Source organism: Lipophrys pholis, assembly GCF_963383615.2.
Source record: "Lipophrys pholis genome assembly, chromosome: 7".
In the NCBI taxonomy this organism is placed as follows: Eukaryota; Metazoa; Chordata; class Actinopteri; order Blenniiformes; family Blenniidae; genus Lipophrys; species Lipophrys pholis.
This window is the reverse complement of record NC_137638.1, coordinates 23,259,017-23,279,708: the sequence shown is the minus strand read 5'-3', so window position 1 is coordinate 23,279,708 and position 20,692 is coordinate 23,259,017. Positions and strand designations below refer to the sequence as shown.

At 45.6% G+C, this 20,692-nt stretch overlaps 1 protein-coding gene across 1 annotated transcript; it reads left to right on the top strand.

Moving 5' to 3' along the window:
- The first annotated feature begins 1,288 nt into the window (after positions 1-1,288).
- Positions 1,289-17,518, top strand: mn1b (meningioma 1b). Its single transcript, XM_080468435.1, has 2 exons — positions 1,289-4,936; positions 16,026-17,518. Exons 1-2 carry the CDS (start codon positions 1,417-1,419, stop codon positions 16,280-16,282), a joined length of 3,777 nt encoding a protein of 1,258 aa, XP_080324561.1. The 5' UTR covers positions 1,289-1,416; the 3' UTR covers positions 16,283-17,518.
- Positions 17,519-20,692: the final 3,174 nt, after the last annotated feature.

The following is a 20,692-nucleotide window of genomic DNA, read 5'->3' as shown; positions in this document are numbered from 1 at the left end:
TAAAGTGGTGAAAACTGACTCTTTTATTTTTGGGGAAAAAATGTTTTGTACCTGCAAAATCACATCCAGCTCAAATCTGATCCTGCTTTTTTTGGAGAGAGAGAGAGAGAGAGAGAGAGAGAGAGAGAGAGAGAGAGAGAGAGAGAGAGAGAGAGAGAGAGAGAGAGAGAGCGCAAAAAAACGTTATAAAGTGAAAGCCATTTCGAAGATGTGATTTACGCACAAGAGTTTACAATCTCATTGACTCTCTGGACCACCTTAACAGCGCTCGTCCCGCCCTCCAAAGCTTTGTTCCGTGGCTGTGATTGGATGAAGCCTCATGGATGGAAGTGGCTGCAGAAATGCAAAACTTGTTGCTGGCTCCTCGGGACGCGTTGATCTCACACAGCGCCAAGCGGTAGAGCGGAGTGTGAGTGTATCTGTGAATCGCTCCCAAGTGCACTCAGACCTACACCAGACAGGACGCACGGAGGGGACGCGCAGCGCGCACCAGGATCCGAGCCGACTGGGGGGAAAATAAGGACTTTAATCCACGGCGCTTCTCACTCCAACGTGCATGAGCGGCAGCGAGTGAGGGATGCTGTCAAGCCGCTGTGGAGTCGTGGAGTGCGGTTAAAGAACGCGTAAACAGCCGCCTCGGCTCTCCGGTGCCCCGGCTGCACAGCCGTGGTTGTAGACTTTCCATCACACGGGACTTTTGGCTTCATGCCTGTTCAGCCGTTTCACAGATTTTGAAGGACATCGGTGAGCAGTATTGATTTGAAGAAGATTTGTCTTTACGCAAAGCTGCAGCTCCAGCTGCACGGCACCGATTGGATTTTTTTTTCTTTTTCTTTTCATCATGGGACCGTATACAGAATGTCATTCTGGGACACTTGACATCGGACTGGAATAACGCGAAATTTAAAAAAGAAAAAAACTGTTATATCCCCTGCTCGATCCCTGAGACTTTTTGCGCTTAGTTTGTCAGCGCACTGTTGAGTTTTTTTGTGTGTATGTCACGTTCGCTCCTAAGAAATGCGCACTGAAAAACTTTGGTGTGTGAAACGTTACTAGTGCTAAAGTTTTTTCCATCTTTTTTTTTTATTTTGGTAATATCAATCGTTATCAGAAGACATTTCGTGGAGCATTTGTACAGGAATAGACGCAATCTACGTGCGTAAATGGACAGTCTATCTCCGCGTCCCTGGAGAAGTTGGACAAACAGTAGCTTTGCAGCAATGAGAACTTATTTGGTGAGTTTCGACACTTAAAGCAGATACATCATAATAATCAAAAAAGTTATACAGACGTTTCATTAGGGTTTTTTTTGTATCTTTTTTCTCTCTCTTTTTGCCTTTTGAGACAGACGGAAAAATAAAGAGTGTGCCGATGTCTGGCAAACCTGCCGTCATGTGGGATTGATTGCAGGGGAGTATGTTTGGGCTGGAGCAGTTTGGTTCTCAAATTAATAGCAGAAACCCTGGCCAGTCAGAGAGAAACATAAACCAACAGAGACTGAACATGGGCTCCCATTATAAAGGCCCGGGGTTTCATGCCGGAGGCCCGCCGGGAGCCGTGGAGCCCGGGATGCCCCCCCTGGCTGAGCCGCAAATGCTCGGTCTCAATATGAACATGAACGGAGAGCAGTACGGGGGCTTCCACCCGCGGGGACACTCAGACATGCATGCAGGTGGCGGACTTCAGCAGCAGCAGCAGCAAGGACCGATGCATGGATTTTTTAACAACCAGCAACCTCATCAAGGACATCCACACGGCCATCAACCTCACCCCCATCAACATCATCCTCATTTCAGTGGGAATTTCGGAGGCCCTGAGCCAGGGTCATCATGCCTACATGGTGGAAGGCTAATGGGCTACAACAATAATGGCATGGGACCACAGCAGGGTTTTGGAGAAGGATTTGATCCTCTTGCTGAGGGACAGACAGGGGATGGCTTCCCCCAGCCGCAGCAGCGGTCCAGTAACATGCCTGACTTCCAGCATCACGGGCCTCCGAGTGGCAATCACGCCGTCCCCGCCCCTTGTCTACCCCTGGACCAGTCACCTAACAGAGCAGCATCCTTCCATGGTCTTCCTTCCTCCTCTTCATCATCCTCTGAGTCTCACGGTTTGGAGCCTCGACGGATGCCAAACCAGGGACCAGTGGAAGGATTAGACTATAACTTCCCCAGTGAGCCTCAGTCTGGACATTTTGATGTACCTGTGTTTTCCCCATCAGAATCAGAATCTCAGTTACCACATTTTGGCCCCGGAAGGCCAGTTCCCAGTGGGAGTTTCCCGGGGAACTCCGGCATGCCTCGGACACCAGGTATGCCGGGCATCTCTAAGGGACACCAGCCTCCACCACAGTCCCAGCAACCCCAGCATGGAGTGTTTTTTGAGCGTTTTGGAAATGGCCGGAAGGTGCCCGTGGGAATGGAGCCGGGGGTCAATGCAAGACATCCTCTCATGCAGCAGCAACAACAAGCTGGCTTGATAGCCAGACAGAACTCATGCCCCCCTGGCCTCCCCCGACCCCCACAGGCTGAGCCCAGCGCTACTAACCCTAACATTCTGGATGGAGGGGTCATGATGCCTGGCCAACACAACCAGTTTGAATATCCCATTCACAGACTGGAAAATAGGGGTCTGCACCCCTATGGGGACCCCATGTTTAATATGCAACAGCAAGCTCCTCCTCCCTCCCAGCAACCCCCAAATCAAAGGCTGCAACACTTTGACTCTCCTTATATGAACATGGCTAAAAGGCCGAGATTTGATTTTCCTAATGCACATGGTGGTGAAGGCTGGTGTGGCAGTATAGATAACCACCTCTCCCCCTCTGCCTACCCTGGACTTCCTGGAGAATTCACCCCCCCTGTGAATGAAGGTTTCGCACCGGGTCCCCTGCAGCATCCAGGGCCTGAGCAGCAGTCTCTGCAGCAGCGCCAAAATGCGGCCATGATGATAAAACAGATGGCTTCACGAAACCAGCAGCAGAGGATGAGGCAGCCCAGTCTGCAGCAGCTGGGTCACCATGGCGATGTACCTCCTGGCCCAATGGCTCATGGTGGCCCAGTCGGGAACATGCCACAAACTAACTTTGACAGAGAGAATGGTGGCAGAATGCCCAACATCGATGGACAAAATCCTCATGTACCTCAGGAGAACTGGTTTCAGGGGTCCCACCCACCAGGAGAGATGATGTCACGGCGTATGGGTGGAGCGGGTAATGAGTCAGGGCCTCATGACCTAGGTTTACAGCAGAATGGGCCTGGGATGATGTTTCGGCCAGGCATTGGCATGCAGGAGCCCATGAGAATACCAGGAGACGGGCATGTGCAGACCCTCCATTCCCCGGGCATCCACTCACAGTTCAGTGGCAACATGGGCAATCTCTCACAAATGCAGTCTCCAGGAGCAGGAGCAGGACATCCAAATGCACCAGCAGAGAGACGGCCAGCTGACTTCCCTGCACCTCCAATGGGAGCACAGCCAACATTTCCCTATGGGGGGGCTAACCGACAAGGGCCTGCCCACAATGCTCCCCAGGGGGTGAGCACCTCACCGGGGAGCTACCCTCCTCAGCCTGAGTTCCCCTCAGGCCAGCGGTCGTCTGTTAGTAAGCTTGGAGCTCTGTCTCTCGGGAATTTCAGCAAAACCAGCACTAAAGACAGTGTTTTCGGCCAGAGCTGCCTGGCGGCCCTTTCTACGGCCTGCCAGAACATGATCGCTAGCCTAGGGGCCCCCAATCTCAACGTAACATTCAACAAGAAGAACCAAAATGAGGGCAAGCGAAAACTGAGTCAGACAGAGCAGGACATTAATAGCAGCACATCTAATGGGACTGGCAGTGCTGGTCCTGAATATTTTCAGAGCAGCACTTCCCAGAACAGCCAGATGCCTGGCACCGGGAATAGCAGCTCTAAGCCTGCAGTTCAAAGCCAGACGGTGCAGGGGGAAGCCAGTGCCCTCTCCCCAAATTACAACATGGACGCTACCCCGTGCAGTGAGGGGAAGGCAACAACAGGGAGTGGGAGAGGGAGAGGGAGGAGAAAAAGAGACAGTGGACATGTGAGCCCTGGAATTTTTTTTTCCTCTGACAATGGCAACCCTGTTGTAAGTCCAGGCCAGCAGACCCCCTCGGCTGGCGTTGGGGAGAGGGGTGGGGGCACGCCCCATGAGAAACACCTCCAGTCACCCTCTTGGGGAAAAGGAGGTGACTTAATGTTGGGGGACCAGGCTGACCTTATGTCTTCTTTAGACAGTGGCATTCAAAGTGTTGCTGCCAAGTCTGACAGTAGCTCACCGAGAGTGGACTTTCCTGACGATGTCAGCACCCACTACGGCAACGAGGATGAGGTGTCCTCCAGTTCAGATGCAGGAGGGGCCTCAGCCCCCAAGCCTAATCGCAGCCCCATGATCACTGCCTCCCCGAAAATGCAGAGGAGTGACCATGGGATGATAAATGGACAGAAGCCCCTAGGCATGGGCATTAACAATCATACTACCTCGACACCAGACAGCTATGGACTGAACGCTGGTGTGGGCACAGGGGCCAGTGGGGTCAGTCACCCGGGCACGCCTGGTGTGGAACAGGTACGAACCCCATCCAGCACCTCTGGCCAGGAAGAAATCCATCCTCTGGAGATTCTGCAGGCCCAGATCCAGCTGCAGCGGCAACAGTTCAGTATCTCTGAAGACCAGCCTCTGGCTATGAAGAATGGCAAAAAGAATGGCGACTGTCCCTCACAGAACGGAGACAATGAGCTGGCGAGCTGCAGCCCGGATGCTGGGAAGGGCTCAATGGGCACTATTGACCTTGACACCCTCATGGCAGAGCAGCACGCCACCTGGTACGTGCCCAGTGACAAGGCCATGATGGACGGGTCAGAGGATGACAAGGCCATGGGACCCTGGGAAAAAAACAAGAGCCAAAACAACAGTAAAGAAGGTAAATCAAACTGTTTTATTCTCTACATTTGTCTTTTTTTCCTTTTTTCTGTCTCTCCTCTCCTCTCCTCTCACTCACTCACAACTCAGACTTAATTTACTGATCATAAAAAACCCATAAAAGTGGTATATTTTCCTCATAAGACGCTTTTTTATTTAAAATGTTATTTATTTAAATTACCACCCACATAACAGATAAAATACTGTGCTGTCTTTGTTATGTACACATTAAGCAAACTCAAAGCACCTGTCTCTGTTTAATTGGGATTATTGATATTCCAAAGTTAAAAAAACAAAAATTAAAAAAAACCACAGCAAGTTCCATTAAATTTTTACAACTTGGAACTAATAATATTATTTTAATTTTAATTAGATTTTTATTGGCTTAAATGAGGTAGTATTAAAGTATTTATATAAGAACAAGCTCAAACAATGAAAAATCCGTTTTAATGAGCAAAGTGACAACGTCTGTTCAACGTATTTGTTAAAGGTTTCTTCATTGTACAGGCGCTTCAAAAGAGCAGCTCAAGAAAAGTAAACATTTCCTGTGGTTCTTTATCTCGGTTTTCAGGGTGAACAACTACATTGAGAAGATTAATAGCTTTCTGAGGATATGCTTTTGCTCAGCGGGGTTTCCCTTCGCCTTGTTACGTGTTTGTTTTTGATATTATCATGGGATAATACCGAGCTGGTGAAAGTGCATTGATTTCAGATCGGCCGGTCAGGGATTATCATTTCAAGGATTACATATCAGAAGGAAATTACTGACACGCGCTGTTAGTTTAATTCAGCAAAAATGATCAGGGTAATTTGTAAATGCTTTTACTGCCCAATGGTATTTGGTTTAGTGTGTTTTTTAAATCGTTAATTATTAGTGTAAGATCGATTTCTGTCACTTTTAAATAATGCATGATTTATCATTATTTACAAGGTCAATTGGAGCTTTAAGACGCAAAGTAAATTATAATAGTTTATTTCTATCAATTTAGAGACAAAGTGATAGATCTGGTGTAAAAACACAATTTTGGAATTTGCAGTTGTGAGATTATGCCCAAAGAATAACTTTTGTACATTTATTATTAATTAATTAATCTTATTTAAATGGATTTAAATAAAAAAATGCAAATAGCCCAAAAATTTTAATTGTGGATTACACTGATGATAATAATATTAATAATAATATTATTAATAATAATAATATAAATAATACTAATCATCCCATGCTATCCTTAGAAATATATTAACTTCGCTGATGGTTACTTCGTGTATTTTATCCATTATATAAAAGTAGACCTGGTGTCTGCTGAGTTGCACTCTCTTTATGCACCACACTATCCTGTCTTTATTTTTCTGTCTTTCAGATTTTCTTCTGAGTGACTTGTAATCTTTTTTTCTCCTTTTTTTTATTTTCTATTCACGGTGTCATCGCTTATTCGTTCTAAACTTAATCCAGCAGAGACTGATCATGTCGCTTCATTGAGGGGGAAAAATTTTGAAAAGTGATCGTCTTGTATCTTGTGCATGTGAGTGAATATGACCGTGTGAATATATCTATGTATGTATATGTTTGTGCGTAACGTCGAGCGCGTCCCCGGCGCCTCTTTGTTCTGATCGTTGCGGGTGCAGAGAGGCGCGGGGGCGCGCATTGCGCGGACTCTGGAGTCCGGGCGCATTGTTTATATGAGTGTGAGCTCCGGGTGTCGGGTTGTTACACGAATGCCATTACACAGAAACAGCGCTGTGACTTGTTTGACGGTGGCGGTGGTCTCTAGCCGTGTGCATGGAACACCAGAGCAGTTACACGCAGTAGGCTTATTTAATTAGATTTAAAAAAAAAAATGGTATTAAGTTGTGCATTTCACCTTATTCAACTCTTTTCCTTCAAGAATTTTATTTATTTATTTATTTGTTTGTTTTTTGCCAATAAGTAACGGCTGCATACTATCAATATTTCTGCTGTTAAAGGGATGTTCCTTTGAGAGGGAATATAAAAATGGATACACAGTCAGTCATACTCATCCTGTTGCTTTGTGTGTTTGAATATTGCTGGACTAAAAGCTCATTTCACTTTGCAAAGTTCCCTGTCCAACCTCTCCTCTCCTCTCCTCTCCTCTCCTCTCCTCTCCTCTTCCTCCCCTCTCCTCTTCCTCTCCTCTTCCTCCCCTCCTTCAGCCCTCCCTGCATGGACACAAGGCATGCAGCTCTGGAGCGATCGATAGCTAGTTAGCACAAATCACGGCTCCTGACAGTTTCTCATTTGAGTGCTTCAGACAGCAAAGATGAAAAAAGGGTGGAGGTGTATTTGGGAGCGGAGGGGGGGAGGGGGAGGGGGGGATTTTGAGATTGAATCTGATGCTTAGGCTACACAGAAGGGAGCAAAATAACATAATAATTTAAGATAAGTCATAGCCCACAGAGTAGGTCCATAAGAACCAACATCCCACAGGCTTTTACCGCTGCAGAAAATATCCACTTCGACCACTCAGTCTAGTTTGAAGTTCTCAGTCTTGTAAACAAAAATCTGCCATCGGCAAGAAACAGCCAGTGTTGTTAATTTAATAGGAATCAGGGCAATTCTGTAGTCCATTAGCCTTAATGAAATATAACTTGGTCAAAGAAAGATGATCATCATAATTAGATCAAAGAATTAATTTCCATGCTTCCAGTGACAGATTAAATGACTATTTTACGCTAATAAAAACTTTATCGAACATTTTAATCGTCTCTTTAAGATAAGAATCTGTGTTAAGACTTTTTTTTTTTTCAGCGGGAATATTTTCACAAAGTATTACCAAAAACATAATTAGTTGGTTTTTTTTCCACGGTATAGCTTTGTTTTCCCAGGTGAAATAGTTTTATACCTGTCCTCGGTCCTAAACTTCCTTTTGTGTGTGTGTGTGTGTGTGTGTGTGTGTGTGTGTGTGTGTGTGTGTGTGTGTGTGTGTGTGTGTGTGTGTGTGTGTGTGTGTGTGTGTGTGTGTGTGTGTGTGTGTGTGTGTGTGTGTGTGTGTGTGTGTGTGTGTGTGTGTGTGTGTGTGTGTGTGTGTGTGTGTGTGTGTGTGTGTGTGCGCGCTCTCTCTCGGGAGTGTTGTTGAATTATGCGCTGCTTATTTTCACTCTTAAACGACTGGCAGCTTGATAAATTCAGTAATAATAGGCAGGATACATTTGCACACAAATACCTGGGCTAATTGTAATGCATTATCAATGTAACTGATAATACAATGAAATGTAAATAATTATAAGCCGCACTCTGAGTGCTTCACATTTGCATTTTTTCCAGCCGTTTAATTTTCACATGTGGGTTTAGAAGAAGGTGTTCGGAGAATAAATCTAAACGTGAGATAATCAGTTTACAGACGCATGAAGCACACATGATGTGTATTTGCTGGGTTTTTTTTTTTTTTTTTTTTTTTTAAGCTCTTAGATTAAAGTTATTTCATGAACAGGTGAATGTTGCTGCTGTGTTTAATGCGGTGATGGCAGTGGGTTTGCTGTGCGCGAGGTGGAAGGTCAACTTGGTTCCTGTGTTGTTTACGTCTCCATTTCTGCACAAAAAAAAAAAAAAAGGCGAGTGTCACGTCGTAATACGTCAGGTGGTTTTGTCAGATGTCTTCATGTTGGCGCTACGAGCACGAGAAGCCACGTATATTTAAAATAAAAAATTAAAAAAAAAGAACAACCCCACAACACCGAGCATCTTGTCAGGGTTAACTTTTAGTAAAAAACCTCTTGTGAGGGTTTGAATGTGCAGACGACTGAGTGATAAAAGTGGAGTTCACCCAGCTCACCCTCTCTCTGGTCCCTCTGGTCTGTTTAAAGTGATGCGTGTGGCAGTAATATCCCCCCCTGGACCCCATATTTGGCCTCCCCCTCTCTCATGACATTGTGGAGCTCTTTTTTTTTTCTCCTCTCTCCACCAAGTCACTGTGTGCAATAACAGTTGTTGTAAACTTTGCAGAATCCGCAAGAAATTTGGGTGATCAACTTTCCCGTTGTGCAACGTCAGTTCATATTATTTCTCCTTTTTTTTTTTTTTTAGTTCTTAAAAAAAGCCTTCACATCCCCCCCTCCTCTTCCTCCTGTCTATCCTTATATCTTTACCAGAAGCTGGCCGTTCATTCGCAAACTGGTGCACAGTCTTGATAACAGGCAACCATCAGGCGTAGGAAGTGATTCAGTTATTTTTACTTTTCACTGTTTGAGCCACATTGCACTTATGTGACTCTTTTTTTTTTTTTTTTTTTCGTGTGTGTGTGTGTGTGTGTGTGTGTGTGTGTGTTGTTTATCAGCACAGTTAAAACACTTCACAGTTGACCTTGTGGAATAGTTTCACTCTTCACGCTCGGTAATCAGACCTTAAACAGCTCTAATAATGATCAAATCTCTGTCACTCTGACTTTGACAGATTTGAAAAGAAGGAACTGGCGTCTTATCATGCCAACTAGAAAGCACTTAAAGCGCAGAATGAGCCGTATTGATATTCCACCGTGGAGAACAATCCTGTGAGACTGCCTGGCTTTGACATTTCAGCACGACAACAACCCCACAAATCACACCAGTAATTTTTGTTTCCCTTTTTCTGAAAAAGAAGAAAGTGATTGGCATGTGCTTGAATGTGGAAAAAAACAGCTCGGGGCAGTCTGTGTTCTTTACCTGTCATTACAAGGTGTTTCATATTGACTTTTTCCAACAACACACATCCGCCAAGCGTCTCACAAACTCCTGCACTGCCGTAATGATAATCATTATGATAATCGGAGCAATTAGCATTGGTAATATTGTTTTGTAAAAAGTTATAATTCGTCATCTAGCGAGTACTGTAAGTTGTCTCGGTTATTGACAGGCTCATCACAGCTGTAAAAACTCTTGCAGTTACACTTTATTGATAACGGCAGGGGAGTGTTTCAGAAACTTTAGTCAACTTTTAGCAGAATCTGCCCGAAGAATAACAGAACATGAACTCCTAACGTTTAACTAGCTTCTGCTGCATCTGCACCTGTGTGCGCGGCTGCGTGCGTGAGCACGTGACAAAGGGCCGGATTGTGAGCGCTTGAAACTTGATAGTATGGATTTGTCAGCTGCAGACATAAAGTTTGATTTATTTAGACTCGGTGTCAGACTCACGGCTTCAGCCGCTGATCTCAGGTGTCTCGCTCAGTGGAACACACACACTTAATTCTAATGTGTTGAAAATGTTTAAGAGTATTTACTCAGCTTGTAAATAGTGCAGGGCTTGGGGGGGAAAAAAAATAAAAAAAATGCCCATCTTGCATTTGAGGTGTTGAGAAATTAGGACGTGTGTGTTTGCCGTGCACGTGTGTTCTATGTTCCTGGGCCTTGGCGAGGCATTGAGCACAAGTGACAGTCAGAGGAGGCCTATTAAAGAGGCGTGCTTGTGACTGATGAAGAGAGAGAGGGAGAGAGAGAAAAGATGAACAAAGGTGTCAAGCCTTTTGCTTTGTTGGATTCTCAGCTCTTCAAAATAGGAGCTCATCCGGTGTTTTGTTTTCCCTGGGGAAGGGCGACAGAATAAAATGAAACTTGTCTCAGCATGTGGTAAATATTCTCCTCGGATGCAGCGGGGACTGGAAAGCTGAAGCAGGGCGACGCAGGAGCCAGGAGCTCCAAACCTGCGGTTGTGGACGTAGCTGGCCTCCCTCCGAGACGTCCACTGTCTCCGTAAAGTGACCGCCGCCGTGGTCCAGTTGAGCAAGGAAAAGTTCTTCTGTGTGTGTGTGTGTGTGTGTGTGTGTGTGTGTGTGTGTGTGTGTGTGTGTGTGTGTGTGTGTGTGTGTGTGTGTGTGTGTGTGTGTGTGTGTGTGTGTGTGTGTGTGTGTGTGTGTGTGTGTGTGTGTGTGTGTGTGTGTGTGTGTGTGTGTGTGTGTATGCTGTCACGCTGCCAGCAGCAGTTATGTTTTTCGCCATCCAGGTAGTCGTCAGGCGCCTTTTAATTTGTATTGAGGAACTGACAAATGAGTTATGACACTGGAGCTGTTTCTCCTGGGAGAAGGAAAGAGAGACTGATGGAGTGCACGAGAAACTCGGAGAGATAGGGGAGTCGTTGTTTTCTTCTCTCTTTTTTTTTATTTTGTCAGAGAGACATCTGTAGTTTCGCTCGTCAGGCGAGTGACTTGAGTTATTGCATTTATGCAAGTAGAAATAATTAGATTAAATACTTTATTTCTTAGCTTTATTGTAAAAATTCAAAGAACATATTTAGGTTACAAATATATAAATATGAGCTCCTCCATAATAAGCTGTTTTATGTATGGATTTATTTTAATTTATAAAAAGTCCAGTTTTTACTTTCCACTTTTCACATCACGACGCAGTTTTTGGAAGATTTTTTTTATGACTACTTGAAATCAATTTCTTCCTAAATGAAATCGTTTGTCTTGCAGGTCGCCCTAATCACAAAACCACCACTATTTTCAAAAGTGGCTGACCTTTCCCCGGGAAGGCGGAAAGAGAAAATACTATGTGTGCAGGACTGAGCTGAAACAAAATAGAGACAGTGAAGTAGATCAATATGTCAGTGACTTGGATGACATGCTGGACAGGTCCTGGACATGGTTGTGAGTTATGAAGGAGGCACTAAATCACTTCCCATGTTCTGATTTGTGTCTGGTTTCCTAAGAGCTTCTTGTGGCCAGAGGGGGAGGTGTGTGCTGGTGTGTGTGCTGGTGTGTGTGTTGGTGTGTATGTATGTGTGTGTGTTGGTGTGTGGGTATGAGTTTTGAGGGGATGGGAATGGGTGTGTTGTTGGAGAGAAGGTAACAAATGCTGGGGGCAGAGCCTGCCTGGGCAAGTTTTTTTTTTTTTTCTTTCTTTCTTTCTTTCCTCTCTGTCTTTTATGTTGCAGGGCAGAGAACAGAGCGGAAATTCAAACCAAAATAACCCCTGTGCCCCTGCCTGAGAAATGTGCCCCCTCCCGCTCCCTCCAGATATCCTCTCTGCTCCGAGGGAAAGGTCACACCACGGCACTGGGGTGGAGATGAGGGGTTTTCGCAGGGAGCCTCATATGCCCCTCACTCTCTCACTCTGGGGCAAAGAGACGTGGGACAATGCCTCGGTGAGGCCCTGTGCTCTGTGGGACCTTCCTCAACATACCTGTAGCTGAGGGATACGTGTTTGTTGTTGTTGTTGTTGCTGGTCTAATTACCCCAGGCTGCTTTATTTTAGGTTTTTAATTTTGGCTGAAATCCGACCTTTTTTTTTTTTTTTTTTAACATTCCACCCCCACCTTATTTGAAAACAAAACCAGAAGAATCAACACTTTTCCTCTCTGGGTTGTGTCAGGGGTTTTTTGTGCTGACAAAGGCAGCGTCCTCACCCAGGACCAGAGTGGTAGTTGTTATGCTAAAGGAATCTGACCTGATGTCACACACTGTCATAGGAGCAGGAGCCTTTGGGTGTTTTTGTCAGCGGGCGGAGGGCTCTGATTGGTGGAGTTTGTGTTCAGAGAGGATGGGGTCGCGGCCTCGAGGCCACGGGGTCAAAGGTGAAGTGTCGTCATGGAAGTATAGAGCTTGGGATGAAAAGGGGCACAGGCCCGCCGCTTGGGATCCTCTGGCCTGGAAATCAGTGTGACGGAGAACCTTAAAAGCCGCGTTTATATCCAAGCCGCCTGACGCACACGTCATCTCCCCCTCTTTCTTTTGAGAAACATATCTAATTCAGTATATATTTTGCCCTAATTATTTTGCAAATACAATATCTGTGTCGCCGTCAAAGGTTGCTGTCTTTATTTTTAACTTGTGCTTTTGTTGCTTTCAGGATTAATTGAAATCCTAATTGCAAGCTGTTCGACTTAATATGAAACCAGTGGGGAAAAAAAACATACAGTCTCTGAGCAGCCATTGTTTACCCTCCCGTGTTGCTCCGGGTGCGTTGGATGCGTGCGGTATGACATGTAAACGCGTGTCAGGCCGTCAGCTCCCAGACACATTGGTGTCATCCAGACAACCGGAGCGGCGCGTGGTGCTCCCCCTGCCTTCATGGCGCTGCAGCTCTACTCATCTCTGTTAATCGTCTCTGGCCACGTCTGTCTGTGAGGCGGCGGCCACTGACTGACTGTGTGTGTGTGTGTGTGTGTGTGTGTGAACACCCCTCCCTCCCCATCAGCACCACATAAACACCTATCACACGTAGAGGTATGGCCGCACTAGTGCGCCACATTAAATTCAGTATTTACCTAACACATCTCTCTGGTAATCTTTAGTGGCTGTTAATGTGGTTGAGAATATTTGGGTGTATTTGTGTCTTGGCGGAGCTGCATGTCTGTTACTGTTCCCGTTGTATCAGGTATTCTCCTCCCCGCTTGTTCCCTTCGGATGAATAGGCTGTTATTGAGATATTACCGTGGATATCATTTCTACATCAGTCAATGAACAGCTATAACAAGACAGATCTTATTGGGGGGGGGGGGGGTAGAAAAAGATTTTTTTTCTGCTTGTAAAATGTCATGGTGAATTGGGATTTAGACTTGTGTGATTTAAAATTTCACACTGCCGTTTCCACCTTTGAACGAATCCTCTGGCATGGATAATGCTCACAATTTAAGGGTGGTGTCTGATTTTTCCATAAAAATCGCACTGCTTGAATCCCCCTGGCTACCTTCATAATACCGAGGGATATTTTAATCTTGTGGCGGTCAAGTGTTTGGCTCGTTTCACAAGTGGTGGATTTTGGATATGCTGTTAATTGAAAATGTGTATGGTAATGGATGGCAATCAAGCTATTTACCATAACTGATGGGGAGAAAAAAAAAATCTTTAAAAACAAAGGCTGTTTTATGAACATTGTGGGATCAAACAAGCCTTAAAATTGAGTGCGGGCAAGTGATCATTTTGACATTTGTGCCGTGTGTTTTCCTTGTCGGTGTACTTTCTACCAGTGTCCTTGCTTTGAAGCTGAGTAATGTGTCTCGCTAAGACTGTGCGAGTGTGTTTCTGGATGCACATCCATATGTATGCAGGCGTGTGTGTGTTTAGGTGTGTGTGTGTGTGTGTGTGTGTGCGTGCGCGCATGTGGAACAGCAGCTGAGGGCTGGTGTGAGTGTGGCAGCGGCAGCAGTGGCTGGCGTGTTGTGTGTTTTTGGCCGTGTGTGTTGTCAGTTTGCTGTGTGTCAGCAGTGAGCCAGGGGAACGCTTGGCTGCCTATTCAGGCCGGTGCGGACCCTGCTGTGCCCAGCTAGCATGAGCTGCTGGCGGGTGCTGTAGGGCACAGCGCTGAGAAGAGGGAGTGTGAGTGGAGGAGGAGGAGGTGGGGGTGTGTGGGGGGGGGGGGGGGGGGGGGTACTGGCAGGGGGTGGGGATCAGCCATGCTGAGGTGTATGACTGAACCCTCTGGCAAATGTGAGATCTTGTCACAGCCACCACCAACACTGCTCTAAATCCTTATTTCTTCCCCACCCCCCTGCACCCCCCTTACACCATGTCCCTAGTCGTCGGGAGGGAGATGGAGACGGAGAGAGAAATGTACAGAGACCGGCAGTCAGAGAGGCAAACGAAACTGAGAACAACGGGAGGCTTGGCTGCCTGACCTTTCACCAAATCCCCCCACTTTTCCATTCCAGTGGTCGCAGCCCAGACAGGCTGGGGGGCAAGCCTGCTTCACTGGCTGCATGTCTGCCTGCCTGCCTGCCTGCCTGCCTCTTGCCATCGTCCTCGCTGCTCGGTCCCGGCTCCTTTGGCTACATTCTGTTAAAACTTTGTCACTACGGAGGAGAGGAGGAGATAAAAAGTGTAAAAAAAACCCCCAAAAAAACCCTCAATAAAAAAAAGATTTTCCAAAAGCAGAGGGAGAGGAGCTAAAAAGGGGAAATGGGGTTGCGGATAAAATGGTGCAGCGCTCCTCTCTTCTCTTAGGTGAGCAGCACCCTGACTGGAGTGTTGTGATCTGCAGCCTCTGTGCCCAGACTGCCGTCTATCACAGCCTCTCCCTTCTCTGACACATGTAACTCAGCTTGTCAGAGCTGTTTTCCACTTGCCTCTACACTCAGACGCCAAGTTGTCCCTGCACCTCAAAGCTCGGAGGCTCCGCGCGGCACACTGATCCGTTTCAACCATCCGCATGGAGCAAGGCGGTGGTGTGTTTTGTGTGGTGAGGAGATGGGAGATTAATCGGACTGATTTAAGCGGAGGATTCTAACATCTTCACACAGGTTTGCTCTGCGCTCTGGGCTTGCTTGGAGGCAAAACCCAAAGCGCAGGATGCAACACTGGTGTCATAACACGTAGCCCCACCACTAACTCTCACCTAGTTGTAGTGTGTCTTTTTTATTTATTTTTTTAATATATATATATATATATATATAAATATTCTGTGTGTCTTTTTAAAAAAACTTTTCCCTAATTTCTGCCTCTGTGTGCTGTAGTCTGTCTTGGGGTGACGAAGAAGTGTGACGCTGCACTTTTACATCTATTTTTTACTCAGTCTCTCCCCGTCAGTCTTCCGGGTTCATTTTTTTTTTCCGTCACACGACACGCGGTGATTTTTCTCCATATGTGAAGCATGCATCTCAGGCACCAGCATTACCTCTGGCCTCACATTCTTTATATGACGTATAATCAACCTTGGTATGGATTTTTCTGGAGGCCGGGTGCAACCATTTAATATGAGGCTTCACACCTTGGTGACACGGGGTCGATACTCTGGCATGGTCATTATACCAGTAAATTGGGTCAAGCAGGGTTAAAGGACACTTTTCCCCATGCCCTTTGACCCACTGACCGGCGGACCTGCGGGGAGCGCTCCAGATTTGCACGCCTGGATGCACCCAAATAAATTTGTGTCTGTTTGTGTGTGTTTTCACGTGTTTATATCAGGCATGAGGAGGTGGAGTGTGAGGAGAGGAAGCTTTGCTTACAGTCTCCTCGTCGGGTCTTATTGATGGGGGGGTGGAACGGTGTTGAATTAATTTCACAGTGCAGATTTAGAGTGGGATGTGAAAATGACACTGGTTTAATTAAAAGCGTGTATTTTAAATGGTTCATCTGGATCAGAGAATGCCAATTGCTTGAAGTTGTTTTTCATTTTTCTTTACAGTCTTAATTAACCTTTTTTCTCTCTGTGCTTGTCTGCAGAATCAGAGCTCTCCCAGAGTAAAGCTGGAGCCCCAGCGGCTGGAGGCGGAGGCGGAGGAGGAGGTGGTGGAGGAGGTGGAGGAGGAGGTGGAGGAGGAGGTGGGAGCAATGGAGGAAACCACCTGCAGTGCCTGTCCGTCCACTGCACAGACGAGCTGGGAGACAGCAAAGGCCGAGGGGGGCCGGTCTCGTCTTGGCGCTCTCTCCACTCTGATATCTCAAACCGATTTGGGACGTTTGTGGCGGCACTGACTTGAACAAACAGCGAGACCCGGCAGGAAGACGTGAGGACGATTAGAAAATAAGAAGAAGGAAAGCTCGAGAGACAAATAACATTAATGAGGACGGTGCTGGTGATAATTTGTTGATGAGACAACTGCGTGTGGCTCTTGCCTGTTCAGGGAGAGAGAGAAAAAAAAAGACATTTCCACTCATAAATGCAAAAACATAAATACAGTTACACACACACACACACACACACACACACACACACACACACACACACACACACACACACACACTCACACGCAAATATGATGTTTTTTGTTCTGACGTGTGCAGCGGTCACACTTAAAAACACTCTCTCATACTGCTGGACAATACAGCGCTGGGTTCTTCTCTACGGTGCCCACATCTGGAAAACCTCAAAAACAATATTTTTTTTTGGTTCTTTTATTTTCCTCGTTGAAGAAAAATAAAGAAACGTTAAAGGAGGAGAACACAAACCCAGAAGCAGAAGAAGAGATATCAGTTGTCATTGGCTTTGATTGTATACTTGTGTTTTTAGTCTTGTGATGCATCCACAATGTTGGGATTAACGCAGCCCGAACGCAACTCGCCCCAGTTGTGACTTTACGTCTGACGCCTGCGCCTCCTGTGGCGGCGGCGGCGGCGGCGGCGGCTCAGTTTACAGGCCCAACTTCTCCCACTCTGGCACCTCTCGATTAAATAAGACCCACCGATTCGTCAGTCCTGTCCTGAGTACTGAGAAATAGAAGTAGAGGAAGACAGAATGCTCATGCATGAATGTAACTCGACAGTTTTCTCTCCTCATCAAAGCAGATTTTAGGCTTTTATCATTTGCTTCTCTTCTTCTCTTCTCCTCTCCTCTTCTCTTCTTCTCTTCTCTTCTCTTCTCTTCTCTTCTCCTCCACTTGTATACAATTCAGCCAATGGGAACGTCAAGGGATTGTTTAATAAGGGAATTGAAAAAAAAAAAAAAAAAAGATTATTGGTATTGCACATGTATAATAAGAGAAAATTTGCTGTGTGTTAGGCAATCTTGTAATCTTTAAATAAAGCTTCTGTTGAATTTGAATTTCTGAAACAATAGATGGAGGACTGTGACGGCAATTTACAAACAGATTTTTTTGGTTTTTGTTTTCTTTTTTTAATAATATGTAAAGTGCAGTCGTCTGTTTTCCTGCATATTGTATATATCTGTATATGTTTTATTGAGTAACTAAATAACAATAAATATGACGTTAAAGGTGGTCCGTTGTGTTTTCGCCATCTCTTTTTTTGAAAATAAAAATAAAAATTTCTAACGCACTATAAATATCCCAAACACAGCAGCAGAAAAAAAAAATCATACGTGATTCTTTGGCGCAGTGTACCACACGTATCATCTGTTCGAGGAATATTCAATATTGCAGGATATTGTGTGTGTACCCTGAGGATCATTGGTGTCTGCAGCATATTCCTAGTGACAGATATGACAGGAAAGTTGTGGACTGATGCACAATACCTGACAAGCATGCGGGAACCTGCGTCATACTAAAGCCTGAAGCAGCGACATCAGAAAAACTGCAAAATGTGGCTTCCTGTTGAATTGGGATGCAGAGATGATTAATTCCACGTGCACCTGCTCACAACCTGTGCCAGGTTATTTCACCTCTTTTTAAGCAATCTTTTGTCAGGTTTCAGATGAGTATGACAAAATCAATTCAATTACATGGAGCATATTGGGTATTAATAGTATTAATTTTATTAAAAATAAAAATTAAAACTATAGTTTCCCCTTCTAAAAGTATGTCTTTTTTTGGTCTTACTTTGTTTGCTGTTAATATTACTGTTTTCCTCATCACCTTTGTTGTTTTCGGCTGACCAGCACTGCAGCTTTTTTTCCACCTCCTTCTGCAGCCTAGACAGACAGACAGACAGACAGACAGACACACACACACACACACACACACACACACACACGCACACACACCTCCCCCTTTCCCCCATTCCCCAGACCCTCTTTGGCTCACCTGCTCTTTATTGGCCATCTGCATGGATGCTTAATGCTAATCAATAACTCCCCTGTGTGCCAGCTCTGAGGTGGAGACGTCAATGCTACCTAACAGGGCTAGTGATCAACTTGCATCACTGACACACACACACACACACACACACACACACACACACACACACACACACACACACACACACACACACACACACACACACACACACACACACACACACACACACACACACACGCACACAGGGCCTCCTGCAGGACCCTGTCTGTGTGATTCAGGTGTGTTTGTGCTTGCTGCTGTTCTCGCCGCCCGCTGCGTCGGATTGCACAGCCTGTTGTGAATGTGATGCACAGAGTGCTGCAGCGTTAGCAAACAGCAGAGATTGGTTATGTGAGAGACTGTCATGTCACTTGGGAGCGTCGGTTTAGGGAGGGGAGCGAGAGGAAGAGAGTGAGAAATGGTTGGGGAATAAATACAGATCACACTGCTCACTATGAAAGTGAGGCTGGAGATCCCCGGTTACATTTGATTTTTTTTTTACACTGAAACAATAAAATAGTGAGTGAAATACTCAAGCTCACGCACTTTTTTGTACACAAAACATTCGCAAGATCTTTTGGCCACTTTATACTGGCAGACATCTTGTGCATTCAATCAGAATGACATTCAGTATTTAGAACTTTCAACTTTCTTTTGTTCAAGGAACATCTTGTACAAATGAAGAACTAATTCTAAGTCAGTAATGACACTGGTTTGACGAGTATGTTGTAATACCTGAGTTACAAAGGCTGAGAGGTATGTTACTTTTCAGGTGAGAGTTGGCTGACTACGTATGGATAAAAATAGTAAACCGATTCTTTATTGTTGACTTGTTGTTGTTATATGCCGCCTCTTGACAAGGTCGTTATTGAAAATGAGAACCAGTTCTCAACTAACTCCCCTCGTAAAATAAAGGTGAAATAAACACAATTTCAGGAGCTAAACTTAGTAATCGACCACGCCAAGGAGATAAATTCCCGTAAAGAGTTGAAGCGTCCATCCCATGAAGGAAATCTTGATGGTGACACGATGAGTGCCTGTTTTATTTGTCCAATTGCATCAATGGCAAAACAAAAGCATGTGCTAACAGGTTTATGATACTCACTGAGTTTGTAAACTTTAAATCATTTTTATGTAACTGAAGCTCTGGTGACTAGTTTGCTCTCTTCAGGGACAAAAGACTTCAATAGATTGTGATGATAGATTTACTGGAGTCTGTTTGATCGAAACATGTTTCGTTGGGTTTTTGGGTGCGTTCTGACTGGAGCTTGGATGTTCTCTGGATACTCTGGGTTTCCTGCCACAATCTAAAGACATGCTTCTAAAGCTAATTGGTGATTGTAGAATGCTGGGAGGTGTGAATGTGAGGATATGTGACTTGTTTCTGTGTGTTTTCCTGTGACTGACCGGCGACCAGTCCAGCATGTACACTCTCTTCGCCCATTGTTGGATGAAATTAGCTTCAGTGCCCCAGAACCCTGAGTTGGATAAATAGGTATAGAACATGGATGTAAAATAGGTTTGTGTGCGTCATATCAGGTTTAATGTTGAACAACCATTTATTGACGATGTCTGTTGGCCTGCCCCACGCCGTGTGGAACCGAGCTACAAAGACACTTTGGGATACTGGCTCCAGTCAAGATGTATGGTGCGAGACCTTTTCTTTCAATGGGCTCCTCTGCGTGGCAGCCATATTGGGAGGAAGAAAACTGTGTGGTCGCCTGAGAACTTGTGTGTTTCCCAGCCAACGTGCATCTAAAGAATAACAATTTCACTAGCCATGAAGACCATCCATGGAGCCGTGGGGGCCATGGCCAGAAAGCTCGGCCAAACACTCTCCACTCACGCAGCTTTCTATGTACTCCTATAAATACATCTCCTATTTGTATTGAGGCGATATGCATCTTTGGGAAAATACCACAATGTTGACATAAGAGCACCCTCTACACCCTCACCTCCCCCCTGTACTGCCCCCTCCCCTTGCTTTCCAAACTCTTTCTACCCCTTGCTGAACCTTTCAGGGCCTGAGAGAGAGACAGAGAAAGAAAGAGAGAGAGAGAGAGAGAGAGAGAGAGAGAGAGAGAGAGAGAGAGAGAGAGAGAGAGAGAGAGAGAGAGAGAGAGAGAGAGTAACAGAGAAGGAAAGAGAAATGGAGGGAGACTGGGAGTAAAAGAAGTGTCTCTTAGAGGCCTCCACGGTCTTTAAGCCACTATGGTATCCACCAGAGCCCTCACATACACTCGGCCTCTAAAGGGCTTTTGTCCTGTAAAGAGGGGGTTTGGCTAAATTGGGGGTGCTTGTGGATTGGCGGGTGGGATTGGGCTGGGTGCAGTATATTTGGCTCCCATGTCTCCATCACTGGAATGGCGAACTTTTTTT